The following is a 12721-nucleotide window of genomic DNA, read 5'->3' as shown; positions in this document are numbered from 1 at the left end:
ATATTTTATTACATTGCATTTCTTTAGGGGGAAGAAACAGCTCTTCTGTTTGTAATGCAGATGCTTGTTTATTGAGTAAAATTTGGAAAAATACAGAAAAAAGAAAGGGGAAATCTCCATAGCTCCATTGATATAACTGAATAAGCACTGTAAACATTATTCTTCTTTTCCACTCTTATCTTTTTTTTTTCCTTTGTTGGTTTTTTTTTTTTTTTTTTTAAATTGTTACCAGGAATTGAACCCAGGGGTGTTTAACCACTGAGCCACATCCTTTTTTTAATGTTTATTTTGAGACAGGCTCTTGATAAGTTGCTGAGGCTGGTTTTGAACTTGTGGTCCTCCTGCCTCAGCCTCCTGAGCTACTGGAATTATAGACACGTGCCAATGCACCTGGTTGTCATTGTTGTTCAATCCTCTGTACCACATAAAAATAAAAATAAATAAATAAACAAAGGTATTGTCCTGTCTACAACTAAAAATTTATTTTAAAAAAGGATTGTTTTAAAGTCTAGGAGACCTAAGTCTTTATTGAGTTTACTATTTCACACTTCTCAGTGTTACATTTTCAAATGACAACGTTGAGTATATATGTGTAGAAAAAGATTAGGGGTTTGTATATTGAAATGTCTCTAACTGGTGGGTTATTGATAAAGTGAAGAAAAAATATTCTAATTTTTTAATAGTATTTATGAGTTACTTGAATAAATCTCTCATGCTAGACAGTAATTTCCATGAGTGCAGGATGTAGGTCCATTTAGTTCTTGTATCTCCAGAGTTGTTCAAAGAATGAATATTATTGAATATATGAAGGTCTGTTTATTCACTCAGTTTGACAGAGATTGTAAAATAATGATATCAAATGTGTTAGATGGTATATTGCTCTCAAGTGTATAATTTCAAGAAAGTGTAGCTATATGCAGCATAATACAATTTACATATAAATATTATATACATCAAGTCACATTGTTATGATATTGTCAGAGATGTATAAGTTTGCACATTAATAATGATTGGGACAATTTGGTATTTATGTGGAAGACTATTTTATCTATGTCCATCTCCCTCCCTCCTTCCCTCCCTCCCTCCCTTTCTTCCTTCATTCCATCCTTCCTTCTGCTGGAGTTCAAAACCAAGGAACTTGTACTTGCTAGGCAAGTACTCTACCACTGAGCTACACTGTCAGCTTTTTCTATGATTATTAACTGGTTGTTTTCAGAACATTCTCCAAACTGACTTTAGTTATATGGAAGAAAATGATAAATGTCACCAAATAATAAAATAACACACCAAGATGTATTCTATTACTATTTTAAAATTTATTCGATATGATTTCATTATGTCACCCTTGTTTAATGAAAAGTTTATTGCCCATTGCAGTAAATTACTGATGATCATATAGCAGTGTGTCATAGTTATTCTTTGGTTATTGCTTATTACTGGTACATTGTATTTTAGGTTCACAAAAATTAGTTTTAGTTACATGATATTCTCTATTTATTTGATAATTTTGGTATCAAAGTCCTAGTTCCACAGAAGACATTTAGATAAATATTTTAGAAACTGAAACTTTAATGATTGCCTTCTAATATGTATCTTATAAAATATAGTTTGTATATAAGCTGAATAATATTAAGGTGTTAATCTAACAGCTTTTTCATTCTTTTTGGTAAGCAGACTAAGTCACTGAAATAGCCTAAAGTACATAGACCTGTATTTGACTCTGGTGGTGTATAGTCCTACACTGACTAGTGTTGTTGGTGTCTTGTGTTTGTATGGCATTGTTTATGTGGGAGCATGATTATTTATTAGGGATACTATAGAGCATGCAAAAAGGAAACGTGTAGATATTTTTATATTAAAAACATCAAAATGTTTTAGTAATTCTCTTTGCTTTGTTGGGATTATTTGAATAATAAAATATATCTAACATCATTTTAACCTTAATCTATCCATGGGGATATTGAAATTCTGAGTTCAGATTCATTTTAAGAGATGGATAAATTGGAACATGAGGTGATTGAAAAAAATGAAACAGATGATTTCTTTGAAAGTTTAGAAAGAAAATGAACGAAATATGTTGTATAGTAGGGGTAGTAGATAGGTAAATAATTTGTGTGTTCAATGAAAATTATCCCTTCAGTATAGAGAGGAACCTTCTATTTAAATAAAGAGAAAGAGAATTTGGGCTTAGCTGCCAGAAATATTTATTTTAAATTATGTATCTTTTTTACAGGACTAAAGTTAATAATGTAAACACCTTTTGGGGGGCAGTATATAAAACTATTAGGAATAAATGGTTTACTTCTGAAATGACCCTCTTCTTCATCCTTGTAATCTTGATAAATCTTGTAGAACTCTTAATTAAAGCAAGTTCTATGGCAGGGCTTGATTATCTATTTCCATTAACTGTTTCTACAATTATAATAGAAGTATTCTTTTATTTGGACATTATGTAAATTCACAGTTTAGATTCTGTATGACTTTATCTACTTAGTATAGATCATTTTATTGAGATCCTTACAGATACTAGAAACAACGCAGGATTTCTTTGATTTTCATGCCTGATTTGTGAGTCAGTTTATTAAGATTTTCCCTTCATATTCAGGCATGTGTAAAGGCCTAACAATTTGTGATGTTTTGTAGAATTATTATTTTTGGAACCATATGTATACATTGCCGGTTCATAAAATCTAAAAGTAAGTTAAATATATTAAATATTAAATGAAAAAAGTGGAAACAGCATTTAAGTATTGAAACCCGGAGTTACACATAATGCAAAATTTTAAAATTTGTCCAAAATGAGTATGTTTTAGGGCTTGAGAGTAGTTCAGTCACTTCTGCATCTTAGTGTTTCCTTTGCTATATATATTAGAGCAAGTTAATTTTTATTTTTTGCGTTTTGGTATTGAGGATTAAAAGGGGCTTTACCCTGAGCTGCTTCCCCAATCCTTTAAATTAAATTAATTAATTAATTAATTTTTAAATTGCTACCAGGGATTGAACTACTGAGTTACATTCCCACCCCTTTTTATTTTTTATTTTAAGACAAGGTCTCACTAAGTTGCTGAGGCTGGCCTTGAGCTTTCGATCCTCCCACCTCTGCCTCCCAATCCAGTGGGATTATAGGTGTGCACCACTGTGCCTGGCTACGATCAAGGGTTTTTTTTGTTTTGTTTTGTTTTGTATATTTATCATTTAGTAGCATAAGGTGACCACATCCTAGTAATGATAATGATAACAGTGACTAACAACCATCTTCACAACTCACCTGCCAGCTGAGGGGACCTTGTTGTCTCTTCCCTTTCCAAGTGAGGAAGTTGTTTCTTAACAGAGGCTTATTAACTGTCACACAGCTAGTAAGAGGTAGAGATGAAATTGGGAACAGGGTCTGATTCTAGTCTCATGTTCTTCATCACTTTTCTCCATTACTTTTTTGAAAAGTAAAATGTATCAAATATCATTTAAAAAACAAAAACAGGGGCCAGCTGCAGATGGCTATTATCCCAATGGCTCAGGAGGTTGAGGCAGAAGGATTGCAAGTTCAGAGCCAGTTTCAACAGAAGCAAGGTGCTAAGCAACTCAGTGAGACGTTGTCTCTAAATAAAATACAAAATAGGGATGGGGAGGTGGCTTACTGGCCAAGTGCTCCTGAGTTCAATCCCCGGTACCAAAAAACAAAAAGACCATATATTTGAAAACTATTGTGATAAAACTTTTTGCTTTGAATATCAGTAGATTTGGGAAATAACATATTTGGTATTTATAGTACTTGCTTTAACTCATATTTGCAAGTTAATGACTGTGGGTATTATAGATAGTTATAATGTGGATATTACAGAGTACCGACATAATATAGAAAAACTGCCTTAGATTCTTAAGCGTGTGCTTTAAAAACTAATTTTGTATTTTTTCTTCCTCAGTATAAGCCGGACCAAGTTGAGGGAGGTGGAACCAGCAGCATGCAGTGGAACCATGAAGGGGGAGCAGTGCACTAACAAAGCCCTTCCATTCACCAGACATTGTTTCCAACGTATCCTTCTAACTTGATCAAGTGTGCATGGAAAAGTTTTAACTCACTTGGAGCTGTGTACCTTTTTTTCCCCTGGTACGGGGAATCGAACCCAGAGTCTCCTGCATTTTTAGACAAGTGCTCTGCTGCAGATGATTACTGTGCTTCATTTTTAAATCAAGTGAATGACTTTTGAAATAGTAACTATTTAATTTTTGAAATTATTAAGTGACACCTAATTTTCCTAAAATCTTACAATTTTTATTCTGCTTATATTAGTTCAGCCCCCCCCACCCCGCCCCCCCAGCACACACACATTTTATTCTCATGACACTGAGCTGGGAAAGGTAGGAATCACAAGTGCATAAAATTGCACTATTCTTATCTTTTAGACAAAATTGAGATTCAGTTTCTAATTGTCTTAAGTTCAGAATCTGGATCAAAGTCAAGAGGACCAAATAACAACAAAATAAGCCAAACTGATAGGATCTCCTAGTGGCTAACACATAATTATATGTTATTAATAGAATTCTGATCCTACAGGTGGTTCCAGGTAGCTTATAAGGAGTAACTATATAACAATTATTGATGGAAAAATTAAATCAAAGTTTTAGTTTTTAGTCTTCCAAGATAGTTATACAGCTTTACAGTGTGCCTGATGCTATAAGGTTAATTTGCTGTTTTGGAGAATAATTTGAAAGGAAATAAGTTAACATATCACTGACTAGGCAAAAAGGTCTCTTAGGATTATATACTTAAGGAAAAAATTTTCCAAGGAGCTTTAGATTGTAGATAAAAATCTTATTAGCTCTTTTATTAAATATTTAGAACTGAGTAGCTTTTGTGGGCGGGGGGGGGGTACTGAGGAGTGAATCCAGGGGCACTTAACCACTGAGCCACATCCCTTGCCATTTTTTGTTTTCTGTTTAGAGACAGGGTCTCACTGAGTTTCTTAGTGCCTTGCTTTTGCTGAAGCTGGTTTTGAACTCTTGATCTTCCTGCCTCATACTCCCAAGCCAGTGAGCTTATAGGTGTGCGCCCCCACACCCAGCTATTTTTATTCTTGATAAATATCATAAGCAGAAAGTTTTTTCTTTTAAAATAAGTTTATTAAAAAAAATAGTTGTTACAGTGGAAATTTTAGGAGTGAAATGTGTTAAGAAGATGATCCTTCTCCAAATAACAAAGTGGTTCAGAATGGCCATAAAAGAGACTTGCACTAGGAGCTTATTAGCAAAATGGCTTCCTTCTCCTATAAATAATGATGGTCAATCCAACTATTAACATTTTACCATATCAGTATTTGGATTTGTACGTTAGGTTTTTACAGATAATAAAATTCATATTTATTAAACATAAGTAAGGGAAGCAGTGAATTATATAGATATTGAAAAATTAGCGTTTAAGAGTATTTTATTCCTAACTTTAAAAAAACGCAGATATCCTCTTGAACCGCTCTCAGCAGCTCTTCTCCAGTTGTACCGCCAAGTTTGCAGATGGACAGCAATGCTCTGTGCCAGTTTTTGACATTACACACCAGACACCTCTGTGTGAAGAACATGCCAAAAAAATGGTAAACTCATATTTTATTTTCTGTGACATAGCCTTTCAAACTTTTGATGACTATCTACAGTAGAAAATACTTTGTGACCTAGTACAAACTATGTGTATATATAAATCACTGACACAAGTTTTGTAAACAGTATTTTTCACCACCTGAAATTTTCTATTCTCTGACCAAAAGATTTTAAGAATGCTAAACATGACTCATTGAATTAATTTCAGACCCTCATTTTTAGAAACACTGTTTTACAAGATACTTGGTGTGGGTTGAGCATTCCTTAATTCAAAAATGTTAAATTCAAAAGGTTTTAAAATTCAAAGCCTTTTGAGTGCTGGCATGATTTTCAAAAATTTCAGATTTTGGAGTCTTTAAATTTTGGTTTCTGGATTAAGGATGTTTATCAATTAAATTTTATGCATATACTCCAAAGTCTGAAACACTTTTGCTCCTTAAGTTTTTGGATAAGTGATATTAAATCTGCAGCTAGTTAGATGAATTCATTTTGTTTATTATCTACCTCTATTCTATACCTCTCTTTTTTTTTAATATATACAAATATATTTTTAGGTGTAGATGGACACAATACCTTTATTTTATTTATTTGTTTTTATGTGGTGCTAAGAATCGAACCCAGTGCCTCACAAGTGCTAGGCAAGCGTTTTTCCACTGAGTTATAACCCCACTATACCTCTCTTTTCTTTAAGATATATTTTCTTAACATAGCAGATTTCCCAAACTCTTTCTTTGCCTGTTTTTCTTTAGGTTTTTGCTTTCTCATATACAGTTCTGTAAATGTCTTGAATATTTGCTAAGATTTTGACCAAATGCCAAGACTTTGTATAATTTGGTTTAATTTAGTTATTGCTTTGGTTAATGCTAGTCCCAGTTGATTCAGAATAATTTTGAGAACAGATAAGTTTGAATTTATGGAATTTTTTGAATTGTACATTAAAGTTCATTTTTTGCCTGGGGATGTAGCTCAGTGGTAGTGCACTTGCCTGTAAAGTGCAAGGCCATGGGTTTGATTCCCCAACAACACAGAAACAAAACAAAAAAAGTTCACTGATGTTATTTTCACCCATCAGATAATTACTTCACGAGATTATGCTAGGTTACCTTATGTACCAAAAAGTTGTCTGTCTGTAAGCACTTTCTGTTTTCATGGACATGTGGCCTGTGACCCTGTCTTTGCCACTAACTAAATGCATAACTAGGGACTGATGATTGAACCTTTCTGTACCTTGGGTTCCCTGATTGTAATTTACTGGCCTCATCAAGAACCTTATTTGTTTTGGGGTTCTTTTATGGATTGTATGTTTTGAAAATTTTAGATACTAACCTATATACATAAATGTTGGATTTTTTCCCCCTTTTTAATTAAAAATATTTAAAATTTGGGTATTTTTGTTTGTGTCTTCAGGCTACATCATGGGTAAAGAATAATTTCTGTATGCTTTTGGAACGACTTTTGTGGACTTTCATTGATGATTTTGCAGACTTTTGGTAACAGGAGCCCTGCAACTTTCAAACCACTGAAGAAGTTGCCAGCTTGAATTTTAAAGTTGTTTGATTCTAGAGTACTTAGATAGATAGATAGATAGATAGTTGGTTGGTTGTATATGGACAGCATGCCTTAATTTTATGTTTATTTTTATGTGGTGTTGAGGATCAAACCCAATGCCTCACATGTGCTAGGCACGCATTCTACCCATTTTACTGCTGGGCTACAACCCCAGCCCCTGTAGAAGCTTTTTTTTTTTTTTTTTTTTTAAGGTACAGGGGATTGAACTCAGGAGCACTTGGCCACTGAGCCACATCCCCAGCCCTATTTTAGAGACAGGGCCTCGCTGAGTTGCTTAGGACCTCACTAGGTTGCTGCAGCTAGTTTTGAACTCTAGATCCTCCTGCCTTAGCTTCCCAAATTGCTAGGGTTACAGGCGTGTGCCACCTTTTTATTGTCCTTTCCAGCATTAATTTGCCTTACATTATTTTGTTCATTGTCTGTATTCTCCTATAATTGCGAAAACTTCACAAGAGCAGAAACATTTTTGTTCATTGCATTTTCTTATGTGGGAATGTTGAATAAATTAATGGTTAGGCACATGGCTGGGAAGGGTGAAGATTCTGAAGTAAATTCAACCACTGAGGTGAAACAACCATTGGCAGGAGAAGCTTAGACCATAAGAGGTACAGATTGGTAGGCAGAAAAGATGTTCCAACAGGTTGGTCACACCTCAGTTGGTAAGTTAGCAAGTGCTTGGCCTGGCATACAAAAAGATACGGAAAGTTGCAAGTGAATAGTATTCCAGTACTCACTAAAGCTAGGCAAATGAATCATTGGCATTGGGAAATCCTCTGCCAAGTGGGGGCTCTAGCTCTCTGAAAGAACTAATTGGGAATGGCCAATAGTAAGAGCAAAACAAGATGTCTATCTTGAGTAGTTCTATGAGCATGATCAGTAAGGTCACAGTGTGTGTAGGCTAGGACAGTAGGTCAGGAGGCAGCAACCTGTACCAGGTGGATATTGGTAACTCACAAGTCAGACTTGTTAAATCTGGGGCTGGAGCTCTCTGACTTGATCTTACCTAAGATCTGTGCTCACATTGAAGATCTGCTGCTTAAAGTAGACACTGAGCTGAGTGCTGGTTGTTGGTAGTCACTCACTTTTATTAAATAGTGATCATCATAGAAGTAGACTTCAAGTGTTGGGCTCAAAAGAACCACAAGCCTAGGAAATACCTCTTTCAGAAAAAGGAAATTGTTTTTGTGACATAAAGAGTTTAATAATTTTTTTTGTCAAATATTTGGTATCAATAATCTTTTAGACTTCTTGAATTTATGCTTTAATTTTTATTTTTCCTGTTTTGAATGTTTTTAATGCTAGTGATAGTTATTCATCTTCAAATCTATTATCTATAAACTTTCTATATTCAGTTGTGGATTATTACTGAATTTGTAGAATCAAAGATGACATCAGTTATAAAAACTACTGTACTCAGAAAATATGTTGCCAATGATTCAATATTTTTATTTCACTTAGAATTTTTGTTTTAGACTTACTAAAAGAGCCTTTAAAAAACCTATTTAGATATGGATTTTTATGTTATATATCATTCCTCGTCTTAGCTATATTATTTGATGTTTGAAAGTCAGTATTTTGTTATTATGTATCATCATCCACTTTGTGGTTATTTCCCTTTCTCACTTAGAGTTGTAGTAAGTTAAGTTCTTCAGTAGTGAATATTTGCTTCTCTAACAATTTTATACTCTCCTATTCTTTGTGTCTTTCTGCATACACAAAATTTTTTTCTCCACAAGTTATACTAGCAGTGCATGTACTAATTCAAGTAATGCCAGCACAAAGAAGTATAACCGCTGTTGAGTATATAAAGGCAGGACCAACTGTAACGAACATTACCTGGTTGGCATATCATGTAAGATACCAACATTTACACTTTTCTATTACAGAGAGATTAAAATGTGCATTTTGAATTGATAAAATGTGATGTTAGTTTTGGTGACTGTAAGAAAGTACCAAAGATAAAGTAGCTTGTAATCAATATTTATTTCTCAGTTCTGGATGGTGCAGGCATGGTTGGGTTCTGGTCAGGTTCTTTTTTGGATTGTACCCTGCCAACCTCATTGTTGCTTTCTGAGGTCTCACATATTAAGGCCCTAATTCCATACATGGGGGCTCCACCTTCATGATTGAAATCCCACCTCCTAAAACCATCACATTGGGGGATTAGGATTCAACATCAGTTTGGGGATGAAACAGACTTTTAGTCTGTATCAGATGGTGGGCAGATGATAGAGTTGATGTTATTGACTGAAGAAAGCTAGTTATATCATCACTCTCTCTTTTGTCCTTGTAGGCTCTTACCCCCTTGCTTACTTACTTAATTTCAGCAGTTTTATGTACCTTTGTCCTCAGTGTCCATTCTCTCTGTCTCCCTGCCTGTGTAAATTATTTTAAAGGTCTTGACTGAGTCATTGATTTCCAGGTCTGTGTCTTCATCCCCTTTATTCCTGTGTGCCGGTAGTTTTCCCATAGCTCTCTAGACATCTATGTATCTCACCACATCAGGGGAGCTGTCATCCTATCTAGGGGCTGGAGGTGTAACTCAGAAGAGCTTAAGGCCCTGGGTTCTTATCCCCAGTAATGGGGGAAGAAAAAACCAAAACGCTGCAATGCCTGTTAAATAAAAGTTTAAAATCTTTAACAGGAAATTCAAAGAAATATGTACTCTGATTCCAAAATTCTTACAGCTTGCTTTTGTGTTTCATCTATGATCATACCTGGTTATTTACTGTACTTTTTCTCTTGTTTGTGCTATTTCCTTTAGGCAAGAATGATCTTTTCTATTATCCCACAATTTAAAATCTACTTACCTTTTAATCTCACAAACCAAAAATAATTAATTTTTCTTTTTTATACCTGTGGGAGGTGTTTACCTTATCATTATTTAATGTTCTCTGTACTGTATTTATGTAGATTTTTATCTGTGTTTTCACATACAAGAGTAAGTTCACATAAAACACAAAATTTTTCTTATGTTATAGTTCTTCCCATAATGTCTTTAAATGTGGGATGAACTATGTATATATGTTGAATTGATATGAATTGAATAATTACATAGGTATAAGTTTGTTTTAGGCATTATATAGAATATTAAGAACTTCAGGCTTTTTGAAGATGATTGTTAAAGTTTTTCCAGATAGTCTCAATTGTTTAAATACTAAATTTGTTTTAACTGCCACCTGGGAATATCACAAATTTTACATGATATTGCCATACGTGTATACATTATATGATGTTTGAATCAGGTTAAACTATCTTTATGGTAACACTTCCAGAGTCATTATTCTAGTTTTTTGAGCTGCACAGAATATTATTGTTATCTGTAGTCACCCTACTGTAGAGTAGCACACCAAGAGAGAGGGTGAGGTAGGGTTAATCAGTGAGTAGTCCTCAGTTTAAAAAAATATATATATATTTTTTTGTTTATTCCAAAGGATAATTTCTTGAGAGGAGATAACTCCCGTAAAGTTCAGCACCAGCAGCAGAGGAAACCCAGGAAAAAAACCAAGCCTCCTGCACTTACCAAAAAACATAAGAAGAAGAGAAGGCGTGGACCTCGTCGACCCCAAAAGCCCATCCCCCCAGCAGTCCCCCAAGGGAACCTCAGCATGCCCACCAGCGTCTCACTGCCAGTGGAGGCCTCTCAGATCCGGTGAGTAGTGGTCAGGACTTATTTTTCCTATTTCCTGAATGTTCTCAGAACATTTGTCTGTGTGAGTATCAGAATGTCGGCACTAAACTACAGAGCCATCCAGTGTGTCAGTCTGTACTTCTGTTTAGTCAAGTGCTCTACCATTGAGCTACGGCCCCGGCCCCAGCCTCAGCTTAGCCATTTTGAGGAATATATTTTACTAATTCTGGCTGAGTTTGGAGTGCACATTTTATCAGTATCTAAGCTTTAGATTATAGCAAAGAGAACAGATGCTGAAATTGCAAATTTAATTATACACTCAGAAATTGTTTTTTGGTCTTTTTTTTTTTTTGGAACTGGAGATTGAACCCAGGACTCAGAATGTGAAGTAAACACTTTTCCACTGAGCTACATTCCAGCCCAATACTCAGATTTTTTTTAAACAGAAATTCCATATACATAAGAAATATTTCATCAGAATTACGACATATTACTAATTTTGGGCATTTTGACAGGATGAGCTTCTGTTTCATTTTATTACATTTCAGTTTTACCTGTTTCTCTTTTGTGGTACTGTGGGTTAAACACAATGGCTCATGCTTGCTTGGCAGGCACTCTACCATGCAGTTACATCCCTAGCTCTTGTTTGTAAAATTTTATTTTTCATAGGTCTTGCTAAGTTGCCTAAGCTGACGCTGAACTTGCAATCCTCCTTACTCAGCTTCATGATTGGCTAGAATTATAGGTATGGGTCACCATGCCCAGCGTTTTACTTCATTTTTAAAATTATTACTCTGACCAAATTTGAAATTCTACTACAAAATATTAAGACATACTTGATACTCAATTGTGATCCATTCTACTAATCTGAAGTAAAAATATAGCTAGTAATAATTCTCTTATCTCAATTATGGGTAAAGATTAAAGAAATATGTGACGGTATATGGCAAGGTATATCTTTTTGCAGTGTATCTGCTTTGATTTCCTTCTCACAAAGTAAGGAAGGAGACAGTTTATATTAGAATTTCCCATGTTTGCATTGAATATATATGTATTAAAAAAAAAGTGTAGACGTTAGCATCTTCTTATGTGGGATAAACTTGAATTGTTGATTGGTATGGAGGTGAAGAGGGAGTGCTGGCACCAAATGCCCTGTCTTCCCAGGAGCCCATCCACGCCCGAGCTGAGTGCTGATGAGTTGCCGGATGACATTGCCAACGAGATCACCGACATTCCACATGATTTGGAATTGAACCAGGAGGACTTTTCAGACGTCCTGCCACGGTTACCTGATGACTTACAAGATTTTGATTTTTTTGAAGGTATGGTCAGTGTTTTAATTAAAGAAACTAACTTAAAAAAATGAGTTTGTAAGAAGAGAAATAGTTTTGAGATGTGTCTGAAATTTTCCTCAAGTAAAATATTTTTTCACTCTATAGACAGAAAATATAACACTGCCAAAGTTTTCACTCCTTTTCAGAAGTGGAGAGTAGGTAATTTTGTTTAACCATATTTTAGGTTTAGTAGATTTATATTGATAGCTAGATTTATAACTTTGTTTCTTTAAAATGAGTAATTTTACTTAATTTTTTGAACACAGACATTTAAATCACAAGTTTATTGAAGTCTTTTAGAACTTTCCCTGTTTTAATATCCCACCTTGTAATTCAATTAAAGTGAACTTTTCTAAAACAAAGTTTGCTTAATCCCATCAACTCCCCAGTGCTTTCAGGGGAAAACTTTTATGCTATTAAGATATTTTTTTCCCACTAAAAATTGAATATTTTCATGGTGATAAATCAAGTTCCTAACAATAGATTTTTTAAATTGATAGTGAAATCAAGTGTGTCCATGTGCTTCCATTTAATGAAAATCAATTAGAAATGAAAAAAGAATGAGGGGGAAGGATTAGGTAAACACCCCCAAAATGAACTG

At 34.5% G+C, this 12721-nt stretch overlaps 1 protein-coding gene across 13 annotated transcripts in view; it reads left to right on the top strand.

The window, feature by feature from the left end:
- The window catches only part of Ino80d (INO80 complex subunit D), a 70537-nt gene that overhangs the window by 45637 nt on the left and 12179 nt on the right, over positions 1–12721 (top strand). For all 13 annotated transcript variants that reach the window (XM_078017888.1, XM_078017893.1, XM_078017887.1 and 10 more), the window contains 4 exons: positions 3921–4030; positions 5449–5582; positions 10590–10807; positions 11951–12108. In XM_078017888.1, the coding sequence (XP_077874014.1) occupies positions 3921–4030; positions 5449–5582; positions 10590–10807; positions 11951–12108 (620 nt within the window). The remainder of the gene's footprint in view (positions 1–3920; positions 4031–5448; positions 5583–10589; positions 10808–11950; positions 12109–12721) is intronic.

The sequence above is a fragment of the Ictidomys tridecemlineatus genome, chromosome 7 (assembly GCF_052094955.1).
Source record: "Ictidomys tridecemlineatus isolate mIctTri1 chromosome 7, mIctTri1.hap1, whole genome shotgun sequence".
NCBI lineage: Eukaryota > Metazoa > Chordata > Mammalia > Rodentia > Sciuridae > Ictidomys > Ictidomys tridecemlineatus.
Note: the sequence above shows the minus strand (reverse complement) of the source record. Positions and strands in the feature narration are given on the sequence as shown.